This window comes from Chenopodium album, chromosome 16, assembly GCF_948465745.1.
Source record: "Chenopodium album chromosome 16, dcCheAlbu1.1, whole genome shotgun sequence".
Classification (NCBI taxonomy): Eukaryota; Viridiplantae; Streptophyta; class Magnoliopsida; order Caryophyllales; family Amaranthaceae; genus Chenopodium; species Chenopodium album.
The window spans coordinates 26,423,013-26,435,027 of NC_137849.1; the positions used below are offsets into that span (position 1 = coordinate 26,423,013).

A 12,015-nucleotide genomic window follows, 5' to 3' on the forward strand; every position below is an offset into this window, starting at 1 on the left:
GAGGATGGAAGAACTAGACAATAGCAGCAATAGCAAGAGGTCCCAACTCCCTCTCATACATATCCTTGACACAATCAGGGGTAGTGAGATAGGTCTTGTGCCCTATGCTCATATCATTGCCTACTTTAGCAAGCTTATGAGCTATAACATTAAGATCCCTCCTAATGTGAACCACTTCAACATCTTCAAGCTTGTTGATGTTGGTGGCAATGTCATTAATAGTAGCAGCCAATTGATGATGAGCATTGAAATTCATGGTGCCCAACATAACTTTAATTGAAATACAGTCTGTGTAAAGCTCAACTTTTTTAACTTCAAAGGCCTCGGCCATAGCAAGAGCATCCCTCACAGCATAAAGCTTAGCCGCAAGAGCAGTAACTGCATTGTATTTGGTAGAAAACCCAAGATACCAAGAACCATCCTCATTGCGAATTACCCCCCCCCCACCTGCAGCCACATTAATCCTTCTCCATGAGCCATCGGTATGAATTCTTTTGTAACCAAGAGGAGGGGGAATAAAAAGCTGCTCCTCAACACTCGAAGGGGGACCAGACTTTAAAGTGAGGAAAGGAGCCCTAGGAATCAAGGGTACAGCAGAGACAACCTTAACAGCAGAAGAAGCACCAGCAGGAGGAGGATCAATCACAACAGCAACTTCAGCAGAGATAGCAGGACCAGCTTCAGACGAAGAAGAATAAGCCACCCTTTTTCCTTTATCCTTCATATTGATCCTTGAGCAAGCCATAGAAGAAGCAGCATCAACAAAGGGGGTAGAAGCAACACTAGCAGCGGCATTAGGGGGAACTGAGCTAGCATCAGCAAGAACAGCTTCAAAAATAGATGAGGATGCAGATCCCTTTCCCTTATCCTACATAATCATGTTAGTGCAATAATAATCATTGAAAAATCTAGCAAAGATTGCATGAGCATGGAACATTTTCCTTTCAAAAACCGTTATATTCCTGTTTCTCCACAAATGCCAACAGGCAATAGCAAAGACCATTTCCCAATGAGCATCAAAATTTAGATTATAGTTCAACCAATCCACCCATTCAAGATTCATAAACTTATGGAAATTAAAATTGCTAGGCAATTGTATTCTTGCAAAAACATCATTCCAGAAAATATGAGAAGAAGTACAATCACGAAAAAGATGAATATGGGATTCCTCAGACATATCACACCTAGCACACATAGGACTAACTATGGGAAGAAAAGCAGAAATTTTTTGAGCAACAGGAAGAATGGCATGCATACAATTCCATAACAGCATTTTGTATTTCGAAGGAGCACATATCTTCTAAATTCCCTTCCAAGATTGACAGAAGGAGGACACCAAACAACTATCCCTGATTAAGTGATGATAAGCAGATTTGACATTAAAAATTCCATTACTAGAGAAGGTGCAAGTAATAAAATCTTCCATATTACCTTGTTTAGACAAAGGAGTAACCAAAATCAAATCTATAATGAAAGTAGGGAGAATGTGCTTAATACCATCAATAAACCAATCCCCAATTCTGATTATGTCACACAAAAAAAACCAATGAGCTTTAAAATTGGGAACATCATTATCCAAAATAGAGGTAAATCGGTTTATCCCTTACCCAATGGTGATACCAAAGCGAGGTGGTTACCATTTCCAATGCCAATCCTTAACCCCGAAGCAAGAAGATGTCTACCTTTCAAAATGTCTCTCCAAATTGGAGATTGAGAATTACTAGGAAATCTATGGGCATATAAATAGCTTCATTACTTCATTAACTTAATACTTCTTCCCTGCAAAAGTAACACAAATTTAGGCTAAAGTACTAAGTTCATTACTTTTAATACTTTTTAATAATTATGCATAAAAATCCATATAAAATTGTATAAAATCAGACTCAAATAATAATTAAAAGCAATGTTAAGTACATAAAATAGTGACTTATCAGATCTCCTTGTCTAATACCACAAGAGGGCTGAAACTCCTGAGTAATCTCACTATTCCAAAGAACTGAAATCCTAGGAGAAGTGATACAAGATATGATAAGACTAACAAGGGAAGCAGGAAAATTGAAAGCCTTTAAGGTATCCTCAATAAAGGTCCATTCAAGGCTATCATAGGCCTTAGACAAATCAAGCTTTAAAGCAACAATATTCTTCCCTTTTTTAGCCTTAATAACATATGAGCAACCTCCTTGATCACAATAACATTATCGTCAATGCCCCTCCCCTTAATGAAGCTAGACTGTAAAAGATTGATGAGCTTATTAAGAAAAGGTTTGAGCTTATCTGAGATGAGTTTAGTAACCAATTTATAGATGGTGTTGCATAACCCAATAGGCCTAAACTCAGAAATATGTGAAGGAGCCTCTACCTTAGGAATCAGGGAGATATAAGAACGATTAATGACAGAGGAAATTCTGCTATCACTGAAACAATGCTTAACAAAATCATGGATTTGTAATCCAAGATTATCCCAATAGAATTGAAAAAATGATTAATGCACTCGATGCAACAACATATATCTAAAATATTATGTTTGCAAATTTATCACCATTATAATATTAAAAATTTTCCAACCAAAAATTTACTTTGTCGAACAAATTTTCTTATCAAATATTTAATAAATTATTATACCTTCCTACTTTACCAGTATATTTCTTCAATATATATTAAATTAAAAAATAATTTCAAATCTTTTGTATCTTATACATTAAGGTCCCGTTCACATTTATTGAACTGAACTGAAGTGATTGGAGCTAAACTAAAATGAACTGAAGTGATTGGAGTTGAACTGAGCTGAAATGAATATTCTATAAGAGAGGGAAATTAGGAGCTGAACTGAATTGATTGGAGCTGAGCTGAGCTGAGCTGAACTGATTGAAGCTAAGCTGAGCTGAACTGAAATTAAGTAAATGTGAACAGGTGCTAAGAAAAAAATACTTTGCATACAATGCAATTTTTACCAAGCAAATCAATATGGAGTTAAGAATTTTGCAGCTACCATGGGACAGCGTACTCCACGGCCAGGCTGCAGCTTGCCTTTGTAGCCGCGGGTTAGTCATGGTCAACTCTTGCAGTTCTTCAACATCTTCCAAAACCCCTGTTCCTCCAGCATAAACTCATACGTATTATACGATATCTCCATACCAACAGGCCAACATGAATTGCATAGGTGCTATATTAGTCAGATATTAATATTGTACTACAACAATTTTTAACACTAATCTGACTCCTATAAACAGAAATTTTATCAATAACTTGAAATCAAACTTTACAGTAAAATTGCTACAGATTATACTGTAAGCTTCAGGTAAATAACTCAGCTAATACAATAATACACAAAAAATCCAGAGTTACCTTGTTAATATAGTAGCTAACTTACGAAACCATTTTACCAATGCAAGATGGTAATTTGACATAAGGGTTAGATACTGTAAGGCGATTATCTATCTGCAGATCAGTAACACGGATATAAGAGCTCCAAGTCTCACTGAGGACTCGGCTAATAGTCTAATACAGATACCATAAATACACTTATATATAGACTTGCTGATAGTCTGATATACCTAGAAAAACTGCAGAAATAAAAGAAAATCCCAACTTTTAATACACGACAAAACTACGTACCGTGTTTTCTCACTCTCCCCAACACATCAACCATCCTCCCTTATCTAAACCAGCAATTACCATACACTTCAGTAGTTAGATAGAACTTCACTACTTCAGCTACTCATTCAATACATGAAGATACGGTTGAGAGCATATATCATGATATCAACCTTCGGAGACCACAGGTTCGGAAAGGGTTGCATTATTATTCCCATCAACTTCTGCACTTGGGTATACTTCAGACTGCAACGATGGAGAGATATTTTTCACATGTAGCCATGTCAGTTCCCATAAGCTATCTCCACCTAAAGCACTCCTTTGAACAAGAACTCCCCTGTTCTTCATTTCTACTAGCGTTTTCTTCAAGAGTTCTAACACTAGATTCTGGAGCTTCTCACTTCTCTTCCCTCGAATTTTGACCTTCATGTATTTTTCCATCCGACTAAGAACACCCAACCACAGTTTGCAGAATGTCGTCAATTGAGAAAGTTCAGGGAGTAATTGCAAAAATACCTTAGGTAGAAGCTTCACGGCAAATGTAAGTGTCCCTTCCATATTACGATAGTCCTTCTGAGAATGCCCCTGGGCAATTTCAAGCAAATCATCAAGCATTGTAAATATGACCATGTCAAAACACTGCAACCAGAGTGTGTGTGCATGATGGACTTCATCTACTTCAGTCAAGCACTTTTGCAAAGACGAAACAGCATGGTTTCTGACGTCTTCCCTCTGGTCCAAACAAACCTTTCTTAGGGCCTGCACAAGTCTCAGCCACATCTCCCCAATATCTTGAGACGTCTTTACAGCATCTTCCCCAGCTTCCTTAGTCTGATGAACCCACTTCACCAGACAACCCACAGAACCAGCCATAAGATCCAAAGCACGTATGGATCGGTCCGATTGTCCAACTCGAGACTCAGCAAATTGTCTAGCAGCATCTATACAGAGAATGAAATTAGAAGGCTGCATATGGGCCCCTTCAGACATTATAAAAACCAGAGCATCAAATCCTGGTTCAGAAGCTTCTGGGTGTCGGGCTGTGACAGAAAGAAGAGAAGTAATGGTGCGCCAACCCATTTGTGATCGGATGTGAGTGGAATTTGCTTTGACCAAACGAGTCACTTCTTGGGTGACTTGCTCACAGTAAGCATCAGCAACACGAGCATCAAGCTTTAGCACCAACTGCAAAGATTTAAGAAGCTCATCAGCTAAGTTTTCTTTATACGGCAGCAGCCGCCGGCAAATTCGAAGAAGTCCAAAGACAGCCTTCTCCACCAAGGCACAAGGCATCACAGTGGACTGTACAATATTTGCAATATGCTCATAGACACCCTGCCAAAGAAGAACAATCCTATCCCGATTGTTTAACGTAATTGCAATCAATAATTCAAGGCAGAAAACTGCAGTGTCTTCATCCTCTGGCGATCCAGCCCCTTTCTGAGGCCTACCAGCAGCCCATATAAGTGCCCGAGCAAGCTGCAATAAAGATTCAGCTTGAAGAAACTTGCTCTCTGTAAAGATAGTGTCAATGTGACACTTTTGAATTGTCTGTAGTGTACGCTGATGAGCAGCAAGTTGTTGCTCAGTGGGCTGTGACCTTGGCTCCTCTGTCTCTAGAGATAAGAGTTGGCTGAACCGTCCCATCAGTCCAGAAGACCTTCTAGGAGTCCCCATGGATGGTAAATGAGATGCAGATAATGAATTTGTAAGGGGCTTCCCTTGCCCAGGATCAGAAGTTAATTCTGAGTCATCTGCAGCATCACTGGCCACACGAGCAGGAAGAAGACCAAGCTTGTGCAGCCTTAAGATACAGTCCAGGATATTTCTCCATCCTGCGCGAATATAGTTACCATATCGATTTGCAATGGTGAAAACCGTAACAGTAGCCATCCTCGCTTTCATGTCATCACCAAAAGCCAAAACAGGTTCTTCGATAGAAGATGGATTCAAAAGAGTAGTGAACTTGCAAAGAGAAACAACCAGATCATCAAGAACATCTTCAAGATGGTGGCAGGCTGATATTTTTGCGACAGCTAAGAAACCATCAATGCAAGTTCGGTAGACGTCTTCCTGTTCTGCATGATCAAATACCACAGAAATGGCAGCAATCGTTGGACCAGACATTATGGCAAACATATCATGATCAAGGTAAGCCCTAGAATCCGTCACGATATAAGGGGCAGTCTTCTTGCATTTGTGCATTAGATCAATCCACCGGCTGGGATTCATCTCCGCAAAACCAGCACCCTGTTCAGGTGTCGTGCGAATCTCATTTTTGCAGATAGAATGGTATAATTCCAACAGATATTCACGTGGGAGATCCTCGCCTCCATTAATGCGCCTATTATTGCGAATAAAGTCATCTTCAGTCATCTTTTTCTTAACTTGTACATTGTGCAAATCTGTGTTCAGCATTATAAGGGAATATGATAGTATAAAGGCAACATCCTTGTTGGCTAGAATAAGAGAAGATTGCTCGTAGTATCTCTCTGCAAAAGCCTCGAGTACCCTTTGTATCTTTTGTGATTCTCCAGGAAGTCTGAAAGTTTCCAAAAAAAGCCTCAGAGCTATGTCTAGATTCATGCCTTGGAAATCAAAAGTCTGAGCAAACTCATGAAGAACTTGAACACAAAATTCATCATGATTCCCTAGAAAGTCACCCACAAGATTCTTATCTAACCCAGCAGTATATCTGAAGAAGCAAGCCACACTTTGTGGATCAAGTTTATCAGGCAACAAGTGTGTCCCTTGAAGAAATTCTAACCCTTTTTTTGGATCCCGATTGAAATGATCAGCACCAATCATCAATCTTCTCTTAATATATTTCCTACGACGAACATATGGAACCCAATGACTAGGATCACCATAACTGTCACATTTGACCATCCAAAATGGAGCATACTCCTCAAGACTGACAGGGGCCTGTTCTAAACCATGAGATCCGTTGCCAATCCTTTCAGCCATCCCCTGGATAACAGCTATCAGCCCATCAAGAGCAAGAATGTGCATAGAAGACAATGGAGAGTTAACAGGAAAAGCATTCTTTGACAACAAGTTAGCAAGATCTTCAAAAACATTGCTGCATGTTATGTCACAATCTAGGTTAGCATACATCTCTACCATAAATGTTTTTTGTCGGCAGAAATCAACAAGGGCCTCCATTGCAGCCTCTTGCTGCTGATAAGAAGCACCATATCTGCTCTGTGTAAGTCTTAATATCACGCAAGAAAAGAAAGCCTCAAGTTGTAGTTTTAGCTCCATTCGTAAATGATGATATAGATTCAGAGCTATACTACATACCATAGAGAGAATCAGAGGACTTGGTGACAGACCAAAAAGCATTAAATTGCGGAAGAGCTCATCCTGTATCAAATTTAGTAAGCTGGGATGCCTAAGAAAAGAAGCCCCACCTAACTCAATAGCTGAATTTATAAGACCCAAGGCAAAGAGAGGTGCATCCTCATCAATTGCCATGCCATTGGATCTAGGACTGATTCCAATGTGGTCGACAACCAGCAATGAACACAGGAAATGAAATATCTCAAACATGGAGGGTACTCCATATGGCTCTGTCATCACATGCATATCATATGGCCTTGACTCCTTCCCACTCCCACCACCATTTTCATCCACCACATCAGCATTCATACCCGTAGGAGCAGTCGTGCCAAAATTACCAGAAGGCAACTGACCATCATATTCGGGATTACTGTTTCCATTATTGAGCTGCTTCACGGAGAAATTGAATTCATTATCAAGGTTACCGATCTGCATCAGGAAAGAAGAGTTCAATTTGCAATGACTTACTAGCAAAAATTGGAAATAGTTACAATATGGGTAGATTCAATTCATGAAAAGTGATATCGTCTGCTATCCACCTCAAATAATCATTTGGAACATAAATAAATTGCAGCACCCTTTTTGTATTAAAAATTTTAAAAGCAATAAGTCATATGATTGAAATTTCATCTAGATTAAAATTTCATCCAAATTCCAAAACAATATATGTAACATGAAAAATTCCAATCGAAAAGTTAATTGACACCAGAGCAGGGCAGGTGTTAAAGAGAGTACATTACCCACCATGCCTCTCTAACAGAACTAAAGAACCTTACAGCAACTTCAAAGGGTCAAGAGGATATTACACATGCATTGATTACTATACTTATGTGATCATATTAGAGCTTATTTTAGTTGTATATTATACTTGGGTAGCCAGATTAACCATTATCATAAGTTTAAACTTATTTTTCATGAACTTATTTTCTGAAATAAGTGGAACTAAGGTGAACAGCACATGGCCTAAATAGGACCAACTCTCAACACTTACTGAAAATCTTTAACCACCCCATTTGAGATCTTGGAGCCCAACTTAATTGTGTAAAAATTAATTAATTAGGTAAATTGTGTTAGAGAACAAAAAGTGTGAAACCAACTTCATGCTGTTCATGCTAATGGTTTAATGAGTATACTTAAAGCCTGGCTTTTTTCAAATCTTAATTCTTAACAACAAAGAACCTGTGCATTCTTTGCCCTGGTATAACCCTATTTCTTTTGAGGTATGGCATTAACGGGAAAGGACAAATGTCCGGGTCTTTAGCAGGGGAAACATTGCTGCGGAGAGTAATCCAGGGACTTATTTGAAAAAGTCAAACTTTGCAGCATGGGAAGGGATCTAATCAGCTTTGCTCCACTGTAAATCTAAGAGCCAGCAATGATGCCTGTTGTCCCCCCTCCCCCTCCATTCCCTGATGCCTCATATTATAAGAAATCTTGAATTGCAGGCACAGCAAGTGTTGCTCGGATGATATCCTATTGTAAAGAAGTGGTATTATTTTATGAAGATTTTCAACAGGGACTGATCTTATTAATATGATTATGGACTGCAGGGAACTCAAAGCTCTCTTCACAGAGATTCAACGGCAATTTGAGGGTAGGAGTTCAAATATGGCAACAGATACTTCGCCAAGAAGAGAAGAAAAGGAAAATCTGACATCATACACATTCTTTTCCATAGCCCTAACTTTTGTTTGTGCTAGTTTATATTTAGTTGAGCCTCATAGATGTATGAATTCAAAAGGATATACAATATAACTTAGGTACTAGTGTACTATTATGTCCCATCTCTAGGAACTCTTGTAACTCATTTTCTAAAGCAATTAATTTAACTCTTGCCTTCCAGCAGAAAACATTAAAATATATTTATATATATATATATATATATATATATATATATATATATATATATATATATATATATATATAAACTAAGCTTCAATCTAAGCTACTGAAATCAGATTTGATAACCTCGAGCAACTCAAGTAACAGAGGGAAGGAGATAGACGGAGGAAGGGATAATAGTTCTATACTTCTATTGATACCCTTTTACATGTGAATTAAAGATTGCTAACTGTGAACTACAACAAAACTGAATAGAACTAACAGCTTACTGCTTTTTCCCGCCAAATTCTGTATTTATAGAATTTCTAACAGAATTACTAATTTTAGTCTAACAGACTTAACAGCTCCCTATAATAGATGATTGTACTTTTGGGTTTACTTTTTAATGTATATTAGTAATGAATTATGTTTCCTGTGTCATTTTGTGGAGCATGGTGTACCCCATTTTACTAGCTTCAAGTGAGACCTATCTCTATCTTTATCTTATAGAATAGTGTTCAGATTAAATTCTGTTCCAGTAAAATTTAGTAGACCTTTTCTAAAAGTTGGTACAAACTAATCCATAAGCTTTCCAAAACCATTGTTGTACATTTTGAACCATAGCATTGAAACAAAAAGGTTAGAAACAAGTGAAAATCACAAAAATACAAAAATGTCATTAATGACATGGGGTAGCACCAAGATTGTCCAATTACAAAGATCTTAGGGCCTATGTTTCTTAAAGAAAAGGATTGCTGCGCAACTTTTTAGAATAGGCATATTTTTTCACTTGAATGTGGATATTTGATTTCTGAGTTGATAATAAATTCAATTTTATAGAAAACGAATACATGCACATTATGTTCAACAAAATGATAATATTTTTGAGTTCAAATAAAAAAGAACTCTTTTCCTATTAAAAGCAATTAGGTTAGCAAGATAGTGAATAAAAGTTGGGCTATACGGCTATACCTCTGATTTTACGGAGACTCTATTGGCCACAAAATCCTCCAAGCCCTCAACTTCAGGAAGATGTGAGAAGATACACCTGACAAGTTCACGCATTGTGTGCACTGCCATTCTATACAGCAATTCACCTTTTGTTGTGGCTTGATGAACAATCCGGAAACAAGTATTAACTATAGTGCAGACATGTTGATTACTCAATACAACAGATGCTTTACTTTCCATACAAGCCAGTAGAACCTGAAGAATCTTTGTCAGTACCACCTCTTCTGATGCAGGATCAGTCACCTCAAACCGGCAGCTGGTGACAGCATCAACGACAGAATGCATCGCATCTTCAATATTTTCAGTGTTTATATCAAGCACATCAAGTACTAAGATCTTATAAACAGATGACAAGGCAACACTAGTAATGGAGGCACCAGTTTCATCAGACCGAATAACATCTAAAAATGGCTGGAGGTACAAAATAGGACTAATGTTATGCCACTGCTGCTGCCACATAAAGACTTGCTTTCGTAACGCTTTCATAGACTGGATAAGAGAATGTTCTAATTGGTCATCCCCCGACATATATCGACCACCCCATCTCACATTTCTTCTCATGATTGCCAATACAGCACCAATCTCTGAGTTGATCATACATGATATAGCAGCTTTGTTTGATGATGTAACTTCAGGCTCTTCGGGTTCTTCTTCAATTGTCTTCACAAAAGATTGCAGCTTAAGACGACCCATATTTATTACGAAACTACTTTTGCAAGCCCAGAGTCTCAGCAATTAACAGCTAATATCTGAAATGAGCACCACCACGGCAGCCAAGTCATATCACTAGCAGCTAAGGGCTTGATTGTTACAGTAGAATATTTCGAGCTGACCATATATTTATAATAAATATTTAAAAATAAATTATATCATGCAAATTATTTTTGGATTTGTCACAATGTATATATTCATTATAAGTAGTTGAAGTCATTTCTCTGTTTTTATTTACTTGTATCATTTCTGTTTTTATGATTGACAATCCATTATTTCAATCATTAATATCTAAAATTATCAATAATTATTCTAAAAAGTTGAATCAATGAAAGTACCACTTAGACAAATCTAACATAATCCCACATATTTATACATTTCCTATAAATCATCAAATTTAGTCAAAGTAGAATTGCATAGTCAAAGCAATGCAAGTAAAAACAAGATCTATCTCAATGTGTATTTTCAAAATATCAACTTTTTATAACTCTTATTTACATGTATTGCTAATCAGAAATATATACGGTTGATTGATAAACGGGATGAAAGAAACGTGTCAACTAGTTTGAAACGAAGAACATATACTAATTTAAGAAATAAGTTCTCAACTTCAAACCACAATCCTTCATAACTTTCTTTTACAAGATTTAACATAAAATAAAAACCCACTTTCCATAACTTTCACATTTGATCAACAGTATAATATGCACGAATTTACTCTAGTATCAACAAGTATCCTAAAATATTTTTAGAAAACAGGCTATAATTTTGTAACAATTAATATAAAAAAAAAAAATTAAAAATGTAGCCGATTATTCAGGAAGTAATAATTTATTGAATTCAATAAAAATTCAAAAACATTTTATCCTTCCTTACCACTTTATACTAGTACTAATAACAAAACAAGTAGAAGAAATTAAAATTGAGAGAAATAAAGTATTTAGGTTTAAGAAATTGACATACATTATACATAACGAACACGGGTGCTAGTGTTGAAAACTCGGAAATGAATGACAGCTAAGAGCAACCTTGGATCCGTTGGTTAGCGAGTAGCGACGGCCGTAGAAGAGAATGGCAGTGAGATTCAGAGGAGCTGCACAGGGGTCGAGGTGGGAATTGTGGAGATTGTTGGAGTGAGTTGTGAGTTGTGAGTGAGATCAAAGAAAGAGAATATTTGCAGAGCTTTGATTCATACGGAGTTTTGAAATGAGTGATTTAACAAGTGTGAAATTACATAGGAATGTTAAATATTTACAGATAGAAACTTTTATTTAGAGAAATAAAGGAGGAGTAAGTGAAGATGGAAATTACTCAAATTAGTAGTGTTGCTTCGGTAAATTTGTTGTGTCATTTATACTTACATGACACTCTTTATATAGCATGAGTGTTCAATTAGGAGTACAATAATTACATACATATAGTCATATGAGTTCACAAGGGTTTGAACTCATACGAGCATTGTAACATCAAATCAATAATTGGCATTCATTATCTTCTAACACTCCCCCTTGAATGCCCATACTTATACATAAAAAG

The 12,015-nt window shown here is 37.0% G+C and overlaps 1 protein-coding gene across 1 annotated transcript; it reads right to left on the reverse strand.

The window, feature by feature from the left end:
• Positions 1–3,339: 3,339 nt before the first annotated feature.
• On the reverse strand, positions 3,340–11,702 carry LOC145585048 (ARF guanine-nucleotide exchange factor GNOM-like). The gene is made up of 3 exons (XM_081641802.1): positions 11,443–11,702; positions 9,730–10,517; positions 3,340–7,365 (listed from the first exon to the last, which is right to left on the reverse strand). Exons 2-3 carry the CDS (start codon positions 10,459–10,461, stop codon positions 3,763–3,765), a joined length of 4,335 nt encoding a protein of 1,444 aa, XP_081497928.1. The 5' UTR covers positions 10,462–10,517; positions 11,443–11,702; the 3' UTR covers positions 3,340–3,762.
• Positions 11,703–12,015: the final 313 nt, after the last annotated feature.

Bases quoted from the DNA above. Each gene is read 5' to 3' on its own strand.
- LOC145585048 (XM_081641802.1), bottom strand. From the start codon at position 10,461: ATGGGTCGTCTTAAGCTGCAATCTTTTGTGAAGACAATTGAAGAAGAA. The intron at 7,366-9,729 runs GTATAGCCGTAT...TTCCTGATGCAG, and splicing joins GAGTCTCCGTAAAATCAGAG to ATCGGTAACCTTGATAATGA.